This window comes from Perissodus microlepis, chromosome 6 (genome assembly GCF_051167445.1).
Source record: "Perissodus microlepis isolate ML-2025 ecotype Zambia chromosome 6, ASM5116744v1, whole genome shotgun sequence".
Lineage (NCBI taxonomy): Eukaryota > Metazoa > Chordata > Actinopteri > Cichliformes > Cichlidae > Perissodus > Perissodus microlepis.
In genome coordinates, this window is record NC_140466.1 from 16,204,392 (window position 1) to 16,226,371 (window position 21,980).

The 21,980-nt window shown below is 40.0% G+C and overlaps 1 protein-coding gene and 2 long non-coding RNA genes across 4 annotated transcripts; all 3 read right to left on the bottom strand.

Moving 5' to 3' along the window:
- Positions 1-372: 372 nt before the first annotated feature.
- On the bottom strand, positions 373-2,299 carry LOC146385372 (uncharacterized). Its single transcript, XR_014800375.1, has 3 exons — positions 2,133-2,299; positions 1,856-2,033; positions 373-1,761 (listed from the first exon to the last, which is right to left on the bottom strand). It is a non-coding gene; the product is annotated as an uncharacterized LOC146385372 (long non-coding RNA).
- An 8,577-nt stretch (positions 2,300-10,876) lies between these two features.
- Positions 10,877-13,408, bottom strand: LOC146385373 (ubiquitin carboxyl-terminal hydrolase 37-like). Its single transcript, XM_084931070.1, has 5 exons — positions 12,588-13,408; positions 12,146-12,502; positions 11,929-12,005; positions 11,640-11,748; positions 10,877-11,326 (listed from the first exon to the last, which is right to left on the bottom strand). The coding sequence occupies exons 2-5, from the start codon at positions 12,251-12,253 to the stop codon at positions 11,249-11,251; spliced, it is 372 nt and encodes a 123-aa protein (XP_084787196.1). The 5' UTR covers positions 12,254-12,502; positions 12,588-13,408; the 3' UTR covers positions 10,877-11,248.
- A 1,097-nt stretch (positions 13,409-14,505) lies between these two features.
- Positions 14,506-17,405, bottom strand: LOC146385374 (uncharacterized). Of its 2 annotated transcripts, XR_014800485.1 has the most exons (4): positions 17,217-17,405; positions 17,038-17,122; positions 15,145-15,479; positions 14,506-14,846 (listed from the first exon to the last, which is right to left on the bottom strand). It is a non-coding gene; the product is annotated as an uncharacterized LOC146385374 (long non-coding RNA). The 2 variants fall into 2 exon arrangements; XR_014800484.1 differs by having other exon boundaries at positions 14,506-15,479.
- Positions 17,406-21,980: the final 4,575 nt, after the last annotated feature.

Here is a 21,980-nt window from a genome sequence, read left to right on the forward strand (position 1 = left end):
AAGTTTGTCCTATGAAATACAAAATCCTTCATTTGGTTCTGATCAAAATTCAGTTTTTACAGAAATCATCCATGAAGCTTCATTAAAAGCTTCAAAAATGCTTATTCACCACAAAAAATATTTAGAGAAACATCCTGCAAGTCTCTTCGAACTTACCTTTCTGTGAAAAAAAAACAACAAACGTTTAAACATCTTTGAACTTAATTTGAGGACATAGCTGTGCTAAATTGCTCTTAATTCTTCTCATTTAACTGTGATGAGTAAATGCTTGATGACAGTGACTCTTTCCATAAAACATACCTTCCAGAATTTAAAAATAAACCAGCGACACTTTTTTTGTGTCTTGTGAAATGAGACAGCGTTCCTCCGAGACCCTGGTGCTATATATGACATATACGGACAAACCCAGGACTACATAAAGTGCAGTGTGCATAAGCTGCAAAAATAAACAAGACAAAACAGTGCAAAACTAGACAGAACAGGATGATACAGACACAAGACAATGGAAATGTGCAAAATGCTGAGTATTGTGCAAAAGTAACTTGGTGTCTGTATGTATGTGTATGAGTGTGAGATACTGCAGATAAGTGCTTGGTAGTGACGTGTGTGTAGGTGTGCGTGTGCCAGTGCAGTCACTGAGTGTTCAGGGGTCTGACGGCTTGTGGGAAGAAACTTTTCCGTAGTTTGGTAGCGAGGGCCCGGATGTTCTGGGACCTCTTTCCAGAAGGCAGCAGGGTGAAGAGTGTGTTTGAAGGGTGTGTGGGGTCCTCCAGCAAGCGGTTGTTATAAGGAGGGGAGAGGGGCTCCAATGATCTTCTCAGCTGCTCTCACAATCCGTTGTAGGGTACTGCGATCCAATACGCTGCAGTTACCATACCAGACAGTGATGCAGCTACTTAGGATGCTCTCGTTAGTCCCACTGTAAAAGGTGGTGAGAATGGATGGTGGGAGATGGGCTTTCCTCAGCTTCTGCATGAAGTAGAGATGCTGCTGGGCCTTCTTGGTTATGGAGCTGGTGTTGAGGGAGCAGGAGAGGTTCTCCGCCAGGTGGACACCAAGAAATCTGGTGCTCTTGACGACCTCCACAGAGGATCCATTCATGTTAAGTGGGCAGTGATCCCACTGTGCTCTCCTGAAGTCAACAATCTCTTTTGTTTTGTCCACGTTCAGAGACAGGTTGTTGACTCTACACCTCTACAGATGGCCCGCAGTGCAACCCTTCAGCTCCCTAGTAGATTCACCTATATACAAATTTAAAGACCTAGGAGACTTACTTCTCGTCAGAGTTGTAGCATTCACAAGATTTTCAGAAAACTTGACCTTTGAACTTGAGGTCAAGGTCACTGATATTCAAACTGACCCCAGAACTTTAGTAGATGCACCAATGGCATCAATTCAAAATCCTGCCCCTCGTTCTCGAATTATTGTCTTGACCAAGCTGAGTATACAATTATGAAAGAATCATTTTCCATTTTTATTTCACTATCTGTAACTAAGACAAATAAACAGTATTTGGGACACAAGTCACTATTAAAGTGGTTAGTGAGACTCCACATCTGATAACAGTATAACACACTGCTTATTTATGTAAAATTGTCATCAATAAATGTGTTCAAAACAGAAGCTACACTGGCTTTAAAAGTTTTTGTTAACTCTGACTACCTGTCTGCTCTTACCTGTTTCTTTTGCTCTCTGCTGTCTTCATCCTCCATCCAACTCTACAGCTATTGTTAGGGATGACATGATGAAACTGAAGGGTGTCTGGGCACCGAAAAAAGAAAAGAAGAGAGATTGGATTAGGCTGCAGCTGGCGTGCCATTCTCTCACTTCAGGATGAGATGCTGTGTCTTCTTACGTTTCTCTTGTAAAACAGGATGTAGGCTGAGTGCTGCTGTTCCTCACAAGCTGCAGATCCAGTTGTGTGCAGCACCTGTGCGTCATTATAGGTGAGCCAAGGATCTGATGTAGAGTGCTGACTCTCCTCTGGATGGACAGAATTACAGATGCAGCAGCTGTTTCCGATGTATGGAAACCTGACACACAAACAAAAGTTTACAGTATCAGTGTAAAATAATTCATTTTGTCCAGGTTGAGAAGGTGAGCTTTGGTCCTTGTGCACCACGTGTACTCACCTGAAGCCGTCTGTAGTCTGAATTTTATTTTCCATTATTTATCCACCGCCCAAATGTTTCACTACGCTACTGCAAAAAGGTAAAAACACAAACACACAATTAGACACTGAGCACTGGATGTGCATGTATGCATGAGCTTTGAAGTTTAAACTTTTTATTTTTATTTTTATCATCAACAATTTTTATTTATTTCATTTTAAACTTCAATAACAGAGCTTAAGGATAACTACATAAATAAATAGTTTAAAAAACAAACAAACAAAAACAAAACAACAACAAAACAAAACACTACAACAACAAAAAACAAAACAAAGGGAAGTTATCCTATTCTTTCTTCGCACACCAATCCCCACACCACCACTCTGTCATTACTCCTCTGTTCTTCAAGTTACAGAAAGCCAGCTTGTAAAGGGGGACCAAATACAATCATATTGAGGCAATTTGTCTAATAAACCATAAGTCACTTTTTCGTAAGACGCCAACTTAGCCATTGTCTTTAGCCACTCTTCATAGGGAGGGGGGTTCTTTTTCCGCCAATGTCTTAGCAGGACCCGTTTGGCTGTAGTAAGAGCCAAAATAATCCATCTTTTTGTATAACTGGAAAAATCTCCATCAGAAAGTTCTGTGGTTATACCAAGTATGGACAGTTTTGGTGAGATACCAAATCTCCTTTTTAAAACACTGAAAATTACCTCCATTATATTTTCCCACCAATCCCGAAGTGCCGAACAGCTCCATAAGATATGTAAAATCAAAGCATTTTGACCATCACATCTCCAACATTCGTCCGTAGAGGCCAGGTTCCATTTATACAATTGTTGCGGTGTTCGATGCCACCTATGGATTATCTTAAGTTGAATAAATCTACTGCCTGTTTCTTTATACATAGTATTAACATTTTGAAAACATGAATCCCATTCAACTGAAGATATGTCCAATGCCATGTCCTGGGCCCAGTAGCCCTTAACTTTAAGGAGAGGGTCAGCTGACCGTTCTTGCAATAAGTGATAAATCTTAGAGGTAATGCCTTTACCCAAGGGTGATCTTGAGAGCAGGACTTCCATAGGGTTGCCCACAAGACAACTCAAGGGGGTTCCCAGCCACTTCGATAATGAACTATGTATTTGGACATATCTCCAGAATTGATTACGCTGCAACTTATATAACTCTACAATTTTATCAAAGCTTAAAAAACATTTAGTCCCACAGTCAAATAAATCTGATACATTAAGGATGCCTGCTTTACGCCACTGTAACCAGTCAACCGATGTCCCTCCAATTAAAATTCTTTTATTACTCCATAAGGTTGCCGAAGGTGATTTAATAAAGTCCCAGCGACCTGCCCTATGTAATTTAAACCACAATGTCTTTGCAATTATAGGATGGGTAGTTTTATGACTGGTATCAAACAGCTCCCTCCAAGGAGAAATACCGCCATTAACTTCCGTCTCTATACGGGACCAGATGGGTTTAACTGGTGCAGTAGGTAACCAAGCTCTAAGTTGTTTCACGTTCATCACCCAATAATACCATTGGAAATTAGGCAATGAAAAACCTCCTTGTTTTGCACTCGCTTGAAGTTTCTTAATACTTAAACGATGCGGTGAGCTACCCCAAAGAAACTGCCGGATTAAAAAGTCTAGATCTTTGAAATACTTATCTGGAATGTGTAATGGAATATTAGATAAAATATAAAAGATCATGGGTGCAGTCATCATCTTAATACAACTAATTTTACCCCATATTGTGAGACGTACTCTGGACCATCTACCAAATTCCATTTTTATTCTTTCCAACATTGGCTCCATATTTGCTCGAACCATCTTAGTGTAATCCGAGGTCATTTGTATCCCCAAATACCTCAAACCATTCACGGACCACCGAAACTCCCACTGTTTAAATAAAGTATGGGGGCAGTGTCCTGACATAGGCATTGCCTCTGATTTATCCCAGTTGACGCGATACCCTGAAAGCAGCGTAAAGCTTTCTACACATTCTAATAGGGCTGGAATTGACTTCCCAGGCTGGGTCATAAGTAACAACATATCATCTGCATATAATAGAAGCTTATGTTGACTATTACCCATCGAAATTTCAAATATATTTACATTATTTCTCAGTTTTTGTGCCAAAGGCTCTATAGCAATTACAAAAAGACCGGGGCTAAGGGGACAACCCTGTCTTGTGGATCTCTGTAAAAGGAATAGGTCTGATATGAGCCCATTCGTCAATACTCGCGCTGAAGGCGAATCATATTGTAGCGGGTCAGGGCTGTTCGGGGTTCTGTTTGTGATGTTTTGTTTATGTTACCATAGTGACGGGTGACGCCCTCTGGCTGCGACGGTGTGTCCTTCCGGGGTCAGAGGGCGCCCTGTGTGTTGTTGTTGCTGTTCTGTTGCCGTGCTGAGCAGTTAGCTAGCGGCAGTGTTCTTCTGCAGATGTTAATAAACGGCTGTGCTCCCTGGCTAGCTCACGGAAAGCAAGACCAAACGATACCTCCGTCTCCTCCTTGTCTGAGCTCGCCAAAATATAATATCTTTATCCACCTAATAAAATTGTCACCAAAACCAAACTTTTATAATGTCTTAAACAGATAATCCCACTCAACACAATCAAAAGCTTTTGCAGCATCCAGCGATAGGGCCACTGTTGGATGTACTGAATCATATACATAATTTTGCAAATTAACCAACCGCCTAATATTATCTGAACCATAGCGGTTTGGAACAAAACCAGATTGGTCTGCATGAATTATTTTCACCATTACTACTTTTAATCGACCCGCTAAGACCTTTGCCAAGATTTTTTGGTCAGAATTCAGCAAAGATATGGGGCGGTAACCACTTGGGTCTAAAGGGTCTTTCCCAGTTTAAAGAATAAATGTTATAAGTCCAGAGTGCATTGACTGAGGTAATGAGCCTACTTTGAACGCCTCATTATAAACATTGAGCAACAGGGGACTTAACATATCCTCAAATGCTCTATAGAAATCCAATGGTAACCCATCTAATCCTGGAGCTTTATTAAGTGGCATACTGTTAATTGCACGGGTAATCTCCTCCACTGTAATTGGAGCATCTATAATCTGCTGGTCAGTAGTAGAAAGCTGTGGCAGGTTTAAATCAGTAAAGAATGCTTTGAATTTCTGTTCATCTAAACTCCCTTGTGTAGAATAAAGATTATTGTAAAAGGCCCTGAATCCATCATTTATATGTCTAATAGAAGTTGAAATAACCCCATCTGATTGTCGTATGCCTGGGATATGGTTCATACTGTCTTTCTGTTTAAGACGGTATGCTAATAAACGACTCGGCTTTTCTCCCATTTCCCAATATGCTTGATTAATGCGAAATAAAGCGTATTCTGCCTTTCTGTTGTACAGTACATTCAACTTATATTTAACTTGAACAATTTTATTCAACGTAACTCTGTCTTTTGTATGGGAATGTACTGCCTCAAGTGCCTTTAATTTGGCTTCTAACGTAATGATATTCTTGTTAGCTGCCTTCTTTTTAAAGGAAGCGTAAGAAATTATCCTCCCCCTTAAGTATGCCTTCATAGCATCCCACCAAGTAGCCAATGTAGTGTCCTCTCGATTATTTGTCTGTTTGTAAAATTGTATTTCATCTCTTATCAATTTAATAAACCCAGAGTCTTTAATTAAGGACACATTTAAATGCCATCTGCGGCTTTGAGGAATCTGTAAAATATTTCCAAGACATAGAAAAATTGGCACATGGTCCGAGAATACTATATTACCAATACTTGAATCTATAGAGTTATTCACTAAGGCTTCAGAAATAAGAAAGTAGTCGATTCTAGTGTAAACATTATGAGGCGGAGAGTAAAAGGAATATTCCCTGCCTTCTGGATGCATTGTCCGCCAAATATCATTCAGACCTAAATCTGAGGTCATCTGCCTTATGGCAACTACAGATTTACTCTCTGTGCCTCCTCTATCTAGGTCTTGATCCAGTATTTGATTAAAATCTCCTCCTACCACTATTTGTGCACCTTCTAATTCCAAAAGATACTGTGACAGGTTATGAAAAAAGGCGAGTATGTCCGCATTAGGTGCATAGATATTACATAAAATTATTGGTGTGTCCAGTAGTTGTCCATAAACCAATATAAATCTACCTTCCTTATCTGTTATTACTTTTGTTTCAGCAAAGCTAACTGCTTTATGAATCAGAACCGACACTCCCCTACTTTTATCAGTTCCAGGACTGGAAAAGACTTTACCTACCCAGGAACATTTAAGTTTTAAGGCTTCTGACTTGCACATGTGCATTTCTTGAATAAAGGCTATATCAACTCTTGATAACTTTAGATATGTTAACATTTTCTTCCTCTTAATCCCGTTATTCAACCCCTTAACATTCCAGCTGGCTATTTTGAAATCTGTCTGTCTATCCATCTTATATGTTGTCTCCTTGACCTGGAGACAACATATAAGATGACACCGCCATGGACCTCAACCAGCAGGCTTTGTGTTACCTGTTTCTTTATACAGGAGCATGTAGGGGTGGACTGCCTTTTTATTTGATTACCCTTTTCTCATGTTTTTGTTAGTTCGGGACATTTTGGGGGACATTATTCTCTTACTTGTTAAACACATGCTCCCATCCACTCTCTTGGTCCAGAAGCTCCATAATCCAAGTGTCCCAACTCAGGTCTGATGGCATTTTTTCAGTGGTGTTTTTAACCTCTTGGGAACTTTCACTACATTCCTTACTTGATGCAGAAAGAAGAAAAGAGTCAGGGATGCATAGCAAGCACAACAAGACACCAGCAGTCCAGACCTTTCACCAACTGAAGACATTTGCAGCACCATAAAACATGACAGAGAAGAGCTGGGACTATGTGAAAGGGTGAAGTGCTGCAGTAAAGTTGCAATGGTCCTATCTTTTATACAGTCTATGGTTCACTCTATTAAGATGTGATTATCTCCGAGGTCCATTTAGTTTTAGTTAGCTGAAGCTAAACCAGAAGTTAAAACGAGATGATGAAAGACATTTTTAGTTAATGTTACGACTGTTGTTGTAATGTTGTCTCATATGTAAATCTGAGTGTGCAGGTGCCTTTCCGTGATTGGTGCATCCATGGGACGGACCATACAGATTGGCTAATGACCTGGAGACAACATATGAGATGACACCGCCATGGACCTCAACCGGCAGGCTTTGTGTTACCTGTTTCTTTATACAGGAGCATGTAGGGGTGGACTGCCTTTTTATTTGATTACCCTTTTCTTATGTTTTTGTTAGTTAGGGAGATAAGACACTGTCATTTGGTTTTATTCTTTTCATAAATAAGTTTTGTACATCCTTTTGATACGGTCCCTCTTGTTTGTTGTTTTGGGGTCCACCCCGAAGCTATAGTTCGCTCCTTTCCTTTGTTAGAATTCAATCACTGTAAATAAATCACCATCAAAATTGTACTGGTTGTGTGATGTGCTGCTTGGGGTCAGACAGGGGTGGATCACCCCTATATTATGGTCTGGCCACCCTTAGACAGGCCATAACACTAACTAAAATGAAACTAGACTTAAAACTGGCTGGTGTCCTTACCAGTGACCTTGGGTCTGAACTGTGGGCTCCTCTTTCCAGGTGTTCGTACTGCCTGAGTGGGACCAAGATGTGCTGTCTTGCCTCTTTTGGGTTTTCTGCATGTTTCTGGCTCAGCATGCACTTCTTGGCGTTCGCTGTTGGTTGCAGCCACTTGAGGTTTCTGGGCTCATTTGGGTTCTCAACACTGGGTGACTTTGATGGGAGTGAAAGCATCCTCACAACATAAATCACCACACTACCTGCTTTTGTTTCAGATTTTTTCTTTATCCTTGTTAACATGTTTGGGTACTGGGTTTACCTGTAATGCATTTTGTGCTCCAAAAACTGTTATTTTGTGCAGCTGTGCTCCAAAAGCTGTTAGCATGACCTTTTTTTATCATTAGATTGTGCCACACCAGCACCTGAGAGAAAAGCTTTGAGTTTGATTTTGTGTTTTGCAGGCACTCAGGAGAATAAGTCATGATGTTTCTTGTGTTTGTCATGTTAGTATCTCAGTGCTTGTCAATCACCAGTCAACAGTGTCACCACTATGAACAACATCCTGCGACCGTTTGAGTCAAAACCTTCGAGAAGTCCCTGCAGCCGCTTCAAAAGTCATCACTGAGCTCGATCTCTCTTTTAACACGCTGGAGACAACAATGAAAGATGACTTTCTTTCATATGCTGCTTTGAGGGCTTTGTTTGTGAACAACAACAGAATCAAAACCATCCATGAAGAGACATTTCACCCGCTGATTAATTTGGAGAAACTGGACTTCCACAAACCAGTTGGAGACTTTGTCTTCTGGATGGTTTCAGAACCTGATTTCTCTCCACTATTTCAATCTTTTGGGAAACAAATATACAACACTGGGTCCGGGAAACCTTTTCCTGCCACTGAGGAGCTTGAAGACCCTCCATTTTTGAGGAGCTTTCCTTCAGTCTGTCAGTGAAAGGGATTTTTTTTTAATCTTGAAACTGCCGTGACCCTGTCCAAAGACCAGCTGGCCGGGTCAGTCATGGATATTCACAAATACCCCATAGTACTGGTGGAAAAGAAATATCGGGGGAAAATGCATAGAGTAACGGCTGCAGTTAGCTGACGGCCATCACACCCCTTAAATCTGAAAACTGATTGGTCGGGGTTTAGTAGCTCAATAGGGCAGTATGTAGGCCTGCACACACCACCAACAGGGACACGTGGCGTTTGGGTTGCCCGTTCCAGCAATTCGCTACACAGAAGATAATGGCATTATGCAACTGGCCCTTTGATCAAATGATGAGAGCTGATAGTCAAATAGTGCGCCCTGACATAGCACTGACATTTCCACATGTTGTAACGAGTAGGGACAGACCATGTTCAGTGTGTCGTGACACTTGCACGATGGAAGAACACACCCACTTGTTGGTGCCAGAAGAGCCACTGAGAAATTATTGTTTTAGCTGGCTCATTACAAGTCGATGGCTGGTCACCTGGAATAAGATAAAACTCTGGAGCGAATAATTGCCCGATTTTACTGGCCAGGAAACTGTTTTAGACTTAGAGCTTTTTATTGTCATTGTGCAGTTTCTTGCACAGTGAAATTGGGTAAGTGGAGAGCATAGAGCCGCTGTATCTGTGCGCACCACCATCTTGCATTTTTGGATGTGCGCCGATGGTGTGCGTCCAGTGGTGTCAGCTGGTGAACCAGCTGGTCATTTAAAAAGCACCTTTATGCCCCTCACCATTAATGGAGGTCCCATTTGAGCACATTGGCATGGACCTCATTTTATCAATGAGAAAAAGAAAGTCTTTAGTTCAGCTGTTGTTAACTGATCTTGACTTTGTTGATTAAACGTTGCAAACCTGCCTTCAGTGTGTCCTGTACATGAGGTCATTTAGTACACCACAGCACGGTGAGTTTTTTGAGCTGATGAAGTTCAGCCAAAACAGGAAACATGCAGCAGGAGACAGTAACTTGTTAAAATGTTATAAAAGGTACAATTAAAGATTTTCACCCTACAGGGTTGTCAATGATCCAAGGATAAATGTCTAATTTGGTCAAAATTTTATAAGCCATTTCTGGAGAGACTGCAGTGGAAATGTTGTCACTTTTGGACTTTGCTACCTGCAGCTAAACATTTGCAGCTAAATCATTTATTTAAAAGCAGAAGCTGCAACTGATCGAGTGAATGTTTGTCTGAAAACTTAAACTGAACTCCAAGGGTACCATTGCTCCAGCTTACCATCTTTACCTGAGTGAATCAGTTTGTTGAACAATCTAAATGATTCAGAAACTTCTGTGACATCAACTTAACTAAGGCTCATTACAAATTTCACAAAACACTGCTGAATACTTTTAATATTTTTTTATTAGTTATTTTTGTTTTGTTGTTATTTTGATTTTAATAAAACAAAATAACAAAGAATTAAATAATTTCTTTGTTTTTTTTAATTTAATTTCTTTTACAAATAAATTAATAATAATATTAATAATAATAACTATAAAATTAGTGATGTCAGCGTAAACGTCATTAGTTAAAATAACGTTAACACTGACAGCACTAATTTGTTGCCAGAGAGCAAGCCAAACACTGGTCCAGAAAAGGACGATCTCTAGTAGTGGTGCACTACTAGTAGATTTGTTTTAACCTCCTAGGACCTGGTGTCCACATATGTGGACATAACATTTTGGGTTGTCTAGACCAAAATACAAAATTTTGCTCTTCAAAAACCTGATATCCACTTATGAGGGAGGACATTACACTGCCACTGTTCAATCGAAATTTAAAATGAACGTCCTCATATGTGGATCTCATTGTTTTGAGAAACAAAAAAAAGATAGTCCGAATCTGATGTCTTTGTTTTTACATTCATCAGGTCCCAATCAACCCAAATGGCACAGAGAAATGAAAAATGCATGCCATGAAAGAGTTCAGGTCTTAGGATGTTAAAAATGTCCCTGCTGATGAGACCAGTGAATGTGGGGCGACGGTGGCAAGAAAAAACTCCCTCCTGGAGGAAGAAATCTTGGGAGGAACCAGGCTCTCTGGGAGGACCCTTCCTCCTGAGGGCAATACTTACCAGTACTTGTCCTCCAGTGTGCGATGGTGGGCTGGGACGAGTGTTGTTTCTTCTCAGCATGATGATGACCTTAACTTCCTTTCTTCCTTCCATTTCCTGTTTCAGAACTGAGAATGAAGACAAAACTGGTTAACAAGGTAACAGGACATTTAAAAATTCTCTCACTTCAGGATGAGATGCTGTGTCTTCTTACGTTTCTCTTGTAAAACAGGATGTAGGCCGAGTGCTGCTGTTCCTCACAAGCTGCAGATCCAGTTGTGTGGAGCACCTGTGCGTCATTATAGGTGAGCCAGTGATCTGATGTAGAGTGCTGACTCTCCTCAGGATGGACAGAACTACAGATGTAGTGTCCTGAAATCACATTAAGACAAATGAATCCAACTTCTGGAAGTCAACTGATTCAAGCAAACAGTGATTTTGACTTAGTGCTTCTTAGAACATCAAAAGCTTTTGTGTGTGAGTCCTTCACTGAAAAGTAGCAAGTTTTCATTTTCTGTTTGTCACAAGTCTGTTGTTTTACCTGACTCTGTGCCTCCATAATGACTAATGATGCTGACAAGACTATAACAGCCACCACCCTGAGAAGGAACAAATCCAAAGAGTGTTAGTTTCATAAAGTCTCACATCAGTGCCATAATTAAGCTGATTTGCTGAGGCTACGTCTACACGAATGCGTTTTCGTTTGAAAACACATCGTTTTCTCTCCGCTTTGACCTCCCGTCCACACTGAGATGGCGTTTTCCTCAAGGAAAAACACAGCATCTTGAAAACGCTCTCGAAAACGCATACATTTGAAAACGGAGCAGTCCCGTCGCAGTGTGGACACGGAGTTTTCAAATCTATCAGGGCTAGTGTGGACGTAGCCTGAGACGTTCTGCAGTCTGTTTTTACCTGATTGGATGGCACCACCAAGTCCCTCTGCAGCCTGACGGGGTCATCCACCTTCTGAATCTTGTAGGTTTGTGTAAAGCCAAACCTCTTCAGATGCAAGATCAGAACTCTGGCAGAAAAGAAAAAAAATAAAACAAACAAGGTAGAAAATAAGAAGAATGAGTTTCAAACACAAACAGAAGATGGGAGAAAACGACTGCTCAAGTATTGTCTCGAAAAACTCTGATATTTGATGCGCCACAGTTTGGAAACCTGGTCAGTCGATCAATTCTGATGTGACCTTACTCACCTTGGCAGTGTATCAAAAGACGACTTCAGTTCTGAGGCCGTCCCTCCACAATCACAGCGAAATTCTATTTCTTGTTCCTGAACAACAGCACAGAGAAAACAGGCTTTATGTTAGAAAGAAATCTCAACATATGCACACACACATACACACAAACACTAACAAAAAAGGTGTGTTAAGATCGCTGACACTACAACTCTATTGGAATTTGTGATCTTACCTTCAAGTATGTCTCTAACATGTTTATAACAGACCCCTCTGGAACCAGGTCAAGAGACAAGCTGGTGAATTCCTCTTGCTGTGATGATTGGTGACCGCAGCTACACATTTCAGGAGTAACGTAGTTAAAGTAAAGATCAGGTAGGTGGAAAAGAGGTATATGAAAATATTGCAACCAGCTCTGCGTTTCTGAAAGACAGGCTTACCTCTTGCATGTCCTCATGTTTTCCATTTTAAAAATGTGATGGTCTTCTACTGGGCAGGTATAACTTTGGCCCAGGAGAGCTGCGCTCCTCTCCAGGTGAGGTGTGAGCCTTTTGACCTCATTGAGGAACAATGTTAGGAATTCATGAGCGTCCTGAAAGAAAAGCAGAGAGATTTAAAACAGTACATCAAAATCAGAAGGTAAAGCAAAAAACGAAATTTCCAAATAGCTGACGCACTTTCTGTGCACTGCCGGTGTATTCAGGAGCTTGATTGCTGAATGCCTTCTTAAAAGCTCTTAGGTGGTGATCTTTAAGGCCATAATCTGTTGACTCATGACAGTCCCTGACATCAATGAGCCTTCTGTAGAAAGGAAAGGGTAAACAGACATTTCTGCTGTTAGATCTCTTTGTTCTTCAGGTTTTTGAAGAAAGTAGAAGGTTGACGTAGCGCACCTTAAGAGCTGAGCTTCTGGATCTGTGCTCCACAAAACCTCCTGACGCCTGATGTCTCTTATGAACTCCTCAATGTTGAGGAGGCTCTGCAGGCAGGAGTTCATGTAGCAGGTGTTTCCGATGTTTGGAAACCTGACACACACGCACAACGTTTACAGTATCAGTGTAAAAGAATTCATTTTCTCCACTTTGACAAAGTGAGCTTTGGTCTTTGTGCACCACGTGTACTCACCCGAAGCAGTCTATAGTCTCAGTTTGACTTTCTATTATTTTTCCACCGCATGCTACACTGCTCCAAAAAGGTAAAAACACAAACACAAAATTAGGAAAGATGTCAGGATGCTGAGCAGTGTATGTGCATGTATGCATGAGCTTTGAAGTTGAAACATTTTGGAGGACGTCTTTCTCTTACCTGTTAAACACATGCTCCCATCCACTCTCTTGGTCCAGAAGCTCCATAATCAAAGTGTCCCAAATCAGGTCTGCTGGGATCTTTTCCGTGGTGCTTCTTACCTGCTATATATAAAGGACATAGCTGTGTGCCTCATTGCTCTTAATTGCTCTCATTTAAATGCTTGATGACAGTGACTCTTTCCATAAAACATACCTTCCCGGATTTAAAAAGAGACCAGCGAGACCTGTTTTGTGTCTTCACTGTGTTGGTCTCTGCCTCTGCATCGCTGTCAGTTTGCTGCAGAGGACGAACAAACATAAGTTTATTAAAAAAGTAAAGTCACTTAAAATTAACAAGTGCATTTTAAAGAGAATGTGCATTTCATATGTTTTGTGTAAAAGCAAACCGAGGAACAGCAGAAGAAGTGTCTCCATTTTCTCTTCTTCTTCTTCTTTTGACCATTTTCAGGGTTAGCTGGTGTGGCAGCAACAGAAGCATCCGGGATGCTGATCAGGAGAAAAGTGTAAATGTTGTGGAAATTTATAAGAAGGAGTACATTTTGCTAATACAGATTGCTAATAACAGTGAATAACTGTAATGGAATACCAACATGAACAAAATCATGTATTTTATACATTTACACTCTACATTTTCAAACGCTAATCTCTGCAACCATATAAATAATAGACAAGACTAGAAGTAGTAAAAAAGATGTAAATACACAAGGTGGAAGAAAAATGCCAATAAAAGGGAAATAAAAGAGCTCCAACTAAACCACTGCTATAAATATCTCCAGCAGCATTAAAGAGTGGCGCATTTCTTTACCTCTGATGAGACGTAGAAGGAATTTCCTTCTCTGCCACGTTTTGTTTGTGTAATTTCTGTTTAGAAACAAGAAAACCAACATCAGTAATGGCATAAAACAAACATACCAAGGGAGTCTCTCCATGAAAAGTGTCCAGTTAGAAAATTTGGTATTATTTCATATTATTTATCACTTTAGTGAGCTGTCAGCTCATGAAGCAGATATATAGGAATATCTTTAAATAAAATAAAAACAATTTATTCATGCTTTAAATTCAGTTTTAAAGTTTGTCCTGTGAAATACAAAATCCTTCATTTGGTTCTGATCAAAATTCAGTTTTTACAGAAATCATCCATGAAGCTTCATTAAAAGCTTCAAAAATGCTTATTCACCACAAAAAATATTTAGAGAAACATCCTGCAAGTCTCTTCAAACTTACCTTTCTGTGAAAAAAAAAAACGTTTAAACATCTTTGAACTTAATTTGAGGACATAGCTGTGCTAAATTGCTCTTAATTCTTCTCATTTAACTGTGATGAGTAAATGCTTGATGACAGTGACTCTTTCCATAAAACATACCTTCCAGAATTTAAAAAGAAACCAGCGACACTTTTTTTGTGTCTTCACAGTGTTGGTCTCTGCCTCTGCATCGCTGTCAGTTTGCTGCAGAGGACGAACAAACATACGTTTATTAAAAAAGTAAAGTCACTTTAAATTAACAAGTGCAATTTAAAGAGAATGTGCATTTCATATGTTTTGTGTAAAAGCAAACCGAGGAACAGCAGAGGTGTCTCCATTTTCTCTTCTTCTTTTGACCATTTTCAGCAACAGAAGCATCCGGGATGCTGATGAGGACAAAAGTGTAAATGTTATTTTTCAAAGTGGAAATTTTTAACAAGGAGTACATGCTGGAGATTGCAGATAAAAATTAATAACTGTAATGGAACAAAATCATGTATTTTGTACATTTACACTCTACATTTTCAAACGCTAATCTCTGAATCAATATAAATTATAGACAAGACTAGAAGTAGTAAAAAAGATGTAACTACAAAACACCAATAAAAGGGAAATAAAAGAGCTCCAACTAAACCACTGCTATAAATATCTCCAGCAGCATTAAAGAGTGGCGCATTTCTTTACCTCTGATGAGACGTAGAAGGAATTTCCTTCTCTGCCACGTTTTGTTTGTGTGATTTCTGTTTAGAAACAAGAAAACCAACATCAGTAATGGCATAAAACAAAGTATATGGTATGAAAATACAAAATCCTTCATTTGGATTCAAAATTCAGTTTTTACAGAAATCATCCAAGAAGCTTCCGTAAAAGTTTCAAAAATGCTTATTTACCATAAGAAAATATTCAGAGAAATGTGCTGCGAGTCTCTTCAAACTTACCTTTCTGTGAAAAAGAAGTTTAAACATCTTTGGACTTGAGGTGATCGCAGCGAAAATCTCCTCAGCTTTGCAAAAGTTCAACTGAAAACAAGCAGTCAAAGGTTGTATATTTATAAACTTTCAGCATAGAATGTTCATACCCTGAACAGCAAACATCATCATTATGATGTATGGGGCTAATTTGCATATTTTGGAATGTATGCTCATTTGAACTGTATGGTACTCGTCTCCAAGCAACTGCTACAAAAACAGGTCAAGTCAAGTGGCTTTTATTGTCATTTTAACCACGTGCAGAGGTACTGTACAGAGTGAAATGAGACAGCGTTCCTCCGAGACCCTGGTGCTATATATGACATATACGGACAAACCCAGGACTACATAAAGTGCAGTGTGCATAAACTGCAAAAATAAACAAGACAAAACAGTGCAAAACTAGACAGAACAGGACGATACAGACACAAGACAATGGAAATGTGCAAAATGCTGAGTATTGTGCAAAAGTAACTTGGTGTCTGTATGTATGTGTATGAGTGTGAGATACTGCAGATAAGTGCTTGGTAGTGACGTGTGTGTAGGTGTGCGTGTGCCAGTGCAGTCACTGAGTGTTCAGGGGTCTGACGGCTTGTGGGAAGAAACTTTTCCGTAGTTTGGTAGCGAGGGCCCGGATGTTCTGGGACCTCTTTCCAGAAGGCAGCAGGGTGAAGAGTGTGTTTGAAGGGTGTGTGGGGTCCTCCAGCAAGCGGTTGTTATAAGGAGGGGAGAGGGGCTCCAATGATCTTCTCAGCTGCTCTCACAATCCGTTGTAGGGTACTGCGATCCAATACGCTGCAGTTACCATACCAGACAGTGATGCAGCTACTTAGGATGCTCTCGTTAGTCCCACTGTAAAAGGTGGTGAGAATGGATGGTGGGAGATGGGCTTTCCTCAGCTTCTGCATGAAGTAGAGATGCTGCTGGGCCTTCTTGGTTATGGAGCTGGTGTTGAGGGAGCAGGAGAGGTTCTCCGCCAGGTGGACACCAAGAAATCTGGTGCTCTTGACGACCTCCACAGAGGATCCATTCATGTTAAGTGGGCAGTGATCCCACTGTGCTCTCCTGAAGTCAACAATCTCTTTTGTTTTGTCCACGTTCAGAGACAGGTTGTTGACTCTACACCTCTACAGATGGCCCGCAGTGCAACCCTTCAGCTTCCTAGTAGATTCACCTATATACAAATTTAAAGACCTAGGAGACTTACTTCTCGTCAGAGTTGTAGCATTCACAAGATTTTCAGAAAACTTGACCTTTGAACTTGAGGTCAAGGTCACTGATATTCAAACTGACCCCAGAACTTTAGTAGATGCACCAATGGCATCAATTCAAAATCCTGCCCCTCGTTCTCGAATTATTGTCTTGACCAAGCTGAGTATACAATTATGAAACAATCATTTTCCATTTTTATTTCACTATCTGTAACTAAGACAAATAAACAGTATTTGGGACACAAGTCACTATTAAAGTGGTTAGTGAGACTCCACATCTGATAACAGTATAACACACTGCTTATTTATGTAAAATTGTCATCAATAAATGTGTTCAAAACAGAAGCTACACTGGCTTTAAAAGTTTTTGTTAACTCTGACTACCTGTCTGCTCTTACCTGTTTCTTTTGCTCTCTGCTGTCTTCATCCTCCATCCAACTCTACAGCTATTGTTAGGGATGACATGATGAAACTGAAGGGTGTCTGGGCACCGAAAAAAGAAAAGAAGAGAGATTGGATTAGGCTGCAGCTGGCGTGCCATTCTCTCACTTCAGGATGAGATGCTGTGTCTTCTTACGTTTCTCTTGTAAAACAGGATGTAGGCTGAGTGCTGCTGTTCCTCACAAGCTGCAGATCCAGTTGTGTGCAGCACCTGTGCGTCATTATAGGTGAGCCAAGGATCTGATGTAGAGTGCTGACTCTCCTCTGGATGGACAGAATTACAGATGCAGCAGCTGTTTCCGATGTATGGAAACCTGACACACAAACAAAAGTTTACAGTATCAGTGTAAAATAATTCATTTTGTCCAGGTTGAGAAGGTGAGCTTTGGTCCTTGTGCACCACGTGTACTCACCTGAAGCCGTTTGTAGTCTGAATTTTATTTTCCATTATTTATCCACCGCCCAAATGTTTCACTACGCTACTGCAAAAAGGTAAAAACACAAACACACAATTAGACACTGAGCACTGGATGTGCATGTATGCATGAGCTTTGAAGTTTAAACTTTTTATTTTTATTTTTATCATCAACAATTTTTATTTATTTCATTTTAAACTTCAATAACAGAGCTTAAGGATAACTACATAAATAAATAGTTTAAAAAACAAACAAACAAAAACAAAACAACAACAAAACAAAACACTACAACAACAAAAAACAAAACAAAGGGAAGTTATCCTATTCTTTCTTCGCACACCAATCCCCACACCACCACTCTGTCATTACTCCTCTGTTCTTCAAGTTACAGAAAGCCAGCTTGTAAAGGGGGACCAAATACAATCATATTGAGGCAATTTGTCTAATAAACCATAAGTCACTTTTTCGTAAGACGCCAACTTAGCCATTGTCTTTAGCCACTCTTCATAGGGAGGGGGGTTCTTTTTCCGCCAATGTCTTAGCAGGACCCGTTTGGCCGTAGTAAGAGCCAAAATAATCCATCTTTTTGTATAACTGGAAAAATCTCCATCAGAAAGTTCTGTGGTTATACCAAGTATGGACAGTTTTGGTGAGATACCAAATCTCCTTTTTAAAACACTGAAAATTACCTCCATTATATTTTCCCACCAATCCCGAAGTGCCGAACAGCTCCATAAGATATGTAAAATCAAAGCATTTTGACCATCACATCTCCAACATTCGTCCGTAGAGGCCAGGTTCCATTTATACAATTGTTGCGGTGTTCGATGCCACCTATGGATTATCTTAAGTTGAATAAATCTACTGCCTGTTTCTTTATACATAGTATTAACATTTTGAAAACATGAATCCCATTCAACTGAAGATATGTCCAATGCCATGTCCTGGGCCCAGTAGCCCTTAACTTTAAGGAGAGGGTCAGCTGACCGTTCTTGCAATAAGTGATAAATCTTAGAGGTAATGCCTTTACCCAAGGGTGATCTTGAGAGCAGGACTTCCATAGGGTTGCCCACAAGACAACTCAAGGGGGTTCCCAGCCACTTCGATAATGAACTATGTATTTGGACATATCTCCAGAATTGATTATGCTGCAACTTATATAACTCTACAATTTTATCAAAGCTTAAAAAACATTTAGTCCCACAGTCAAATAAATCTGATACATTAAGGATGCCTGCTTTACGCCACTGTAACCAGTCAACCGATGTCCCTCCAATTAAAATTCTTTTATTACTCCATAAGGTTGCCGAAGGTGATTTAATAAAGTCCCAGCGACCTGCCCTATGTAATTTAAACCACAATGTCTTTGCAATTATAGGATGGGTAGTTTTATGACTGGTATCAAACAGCTCCCTCCAAGGAGAAATACCGCCATTAACTTCCGTCTCTATACGGGACCAGATGGGTTTAACTGGTGCAGTAGGTAACCAAGCTCTAAGTTGTTTCACGTTCATCACCCAATAATACCATTGGAAATTAGGCAATGAAAAACCTCCTTGTTTTGCACTCGCTTGAAGTTTCTTAATACTTAAACGATGCGGTGAGCTACCCCAAAGAAACTGCCGGATTAAAAAGTCTAGATCTTTGAAATACTTATCTGGAATGTGTAATGGAATATTAGATAAAATATAAAAGATCATGGGTGCAGTCATCATCTTAATACAACTAATTTTACCCCATATTGTGAGACGTACTCTGGACCATCTACCAAATTCCATTTTTATTCTTTCCAACATTGGCTCCATATTTGCTCGAACCATCTTAGTGTAATCCGAGGTCATTTGTATCCCCAAATACCTCAAACCATTCACGGACCACCGAAACTCCCACTGTTTAAATAAAGTATGGGGGCAGTGTCCTGACATAGGCATTGCCTCTGATTTATCCCAGTTGACGCGATACCCTGAAAGCAGCGTAAAGCTTTCTACACATTCTAATAGGGCTGGAATTGACTTCCCAGGCTGGGTCATAAGTAACAACATATCATCTGCATATAATAGAAGCTTATGTTGACTATTACCCATCGAAATTTCAAATATATTTACATTATTTCTCAGTTTTTGTGCCAAAGGCTCTATAGCAATTACAAAAAGACCGGGGCTAAGGGGACAACCCTGTCTTGTGGATCTCTGTAAAAGGAATAGGTCTGATATGAGCCCATTCGTCAATACTCGCGCTGAAGGCGAATCATATTGTAGCGGGTCAGGGCTGTTCGGGGTTCTGTTTGTGATGTTTTGTTTATGTTACCATAGTGACGGGTGACGCCCTCTGGCTGCGACGGTGTGTCCTTCCGGGGTCAGAGGGCGCCCTGTGTGTTGTTGTTGCTGTTCTGTTGCCGTGCTGAGCAGTTAGCTAGCGGCAGTGTTCTTCTGCAGATGTTAATAAACGGCTGTGCTCCCTGGCTAGCTCACGGAAAGCAAGACCAAACGATACCTCCGTCTCCTCCTTGTCTGAGCTCGCCAAAATATAATATCTTTATCCACCTAATAAAATTGTCACCAAAACCAAACTTTTATAATGTCTTAAACAGATAATCCCACTCAACACAATCAAAAGCTTTTGCAGCATCCAGCGATAGGGCCACTGTTGGATGTACTGAATCATATACATAATTTTGCAAATTAACCAACCGCCTAATATTATCTGAACCATAGCGGTTTGGAACAAAACCAGATTGGTCTGCATGAATTATTTTCACCATTACTACTTTTAATCGACCCGCTAAGACCTTTGCCAAGATTTTTTGGTCAGAATTCAGCAAAGATATGGGGCGGTAACCACTTGGGTCTAAAGGGTCTTTCCCAGTTTAAAGAATAAATGTTATAAGTCCAGAGTGCATTGACTGAGGTAATGAGCCTACTTTGAACGCCTCATTATAAACATCGAGCAACAGGGGACTTAACATATCCTCAAATGCTCTATAGAAATCCAATGATAACCCATCTAATCCTGGAGCTTTATTAAGTGGCATACTGTTAATTGCACGGGTAATCTCCTCCACTGTAATTGGAGCATCTATAATCTGCTGGTCAGTAGTAGAAAGCTGTGGCAGGTTTAAATCAGTAAAGAATGCTTTGAATTTCTGTTCATCTAAACTCCCTTGTGTAGAATAAAGATTATTGTAAAAGGCCCTGAATCCATCATTTATATGTCTAATAGAAGTTGAAATAACCCCATCTGATTGTCGTATGCCTGGGATATGGTTCATACTGTCTTTCTGTTTAAGACGGTATGCTAATAAACGACTCGGCTTTTCTCCCATTTCCCAATATGCTTGATTAATGCGGAATAAAGCGTATTCTGCCTTTCTGTTGTACAGTACATTCAACTTATATTTAACTTGAACAATTTTATTCAACGTAACTCTGTCTTTTGTATGGGAATGTACTGCCTCAAGTGCCTTTAATTTGGCTTCTAACGTAATGATATTCTTGTTAGCTGCCTTCTTTTTAAAGGAAGCGTAAGAAATTATCCTCCCCCTTAAGTATGCCTTCATAGCATCCCACCAAGTAGCCAATGTAGTGTCCTCTCGATTATTTGTCTGTTTGTAAAATTGTATTTCATCTCTTATCAATTTAATAAACCCAGAGTCTTTAATTAAGGACACATTTAAATGCCATCTGCGGCTTTGAGGAATCTGTAAAATATTTCCAAGACATAGAAAAATTGGCACATGGTCCGAGAATACTATATTACCAATACTTGAATCTATAGAGTTATTCACTAAGGCTTCAGAAATAAGAAAGTAGTCGATTCTAGTATAAACATTATGAGGCGGAGAGTAAAAGGAATATTCCCTGCCTTCTGGATGCATTGTCCGCCAAATATCATTCAGACCTAAATCTGAGGTCATCTGCCTTATGGCAACTACAGATTTACTCTCTGTGCCTCTCCTAGGAAGTGATCTATCTAGGTCTTGATCCAGTATTTGATTAAAATCTCCTCCTACCACTATTTGTGCACCTTCTAATTCCAAAAGATACTGTGACAGGTTATGAAAAAAGGCGAGTATGTCCGCATTAGGTGCATAGATATTACATAAAATTATTGGTGTGTCCAGTAGTTGTCCATAAACCAATATAAATCTACCTTCCTTATCTGTTATTACTTTTGTTTCAGCAAAGCTAACTGCTTTATGAATCAGAACCGACACTCCCCTACTTTTATCAGTTCCAGGACTGGAAAAGACTTTACCTACCCAGGAACATTTAAGTTTTAAGGCTTCTGACTTGCACATGTGCATTTCTTGAATAAAGGCTATATCAACTCTTGATAACTTTAGATATGTTAACATTTTCTTCCTCTTAATCCCGTTATTCAACCCCTTAACATTCCAGCTGGCTATTTTGAAATCTGTCTGTCTATCCATCTTATATGTTGTCTCCTTGACCTGGAGACAACATATAAGATGACACCGCCATGGA

Excerpts from the sequence above, each read along its gene's own strand:
- LOC146385373 (XM_084931070.1), bottom strand. The coding sequence starts at position 12,253 with ATGTGTAGCTGCGGTCACCAATCATCACAGCAAGAGGAATTCACCAGC. Across the intron at positions 11,749-11,928 it reads TCTTTTGATACACTGCCAAG|AGTTCTGATCTTGCATCTGA; the intron begins GTGAGTAAGGTC and ends CTTTTCTGCCAG. Across the intron at positions 11,327-11,639 it reads TGGTGGTGCCATCCAATCAG|GGTGGTGGCTGTTATAGTCT; the intron begins GTAAAAACAGAC and ends GTTCCTTCTCAG.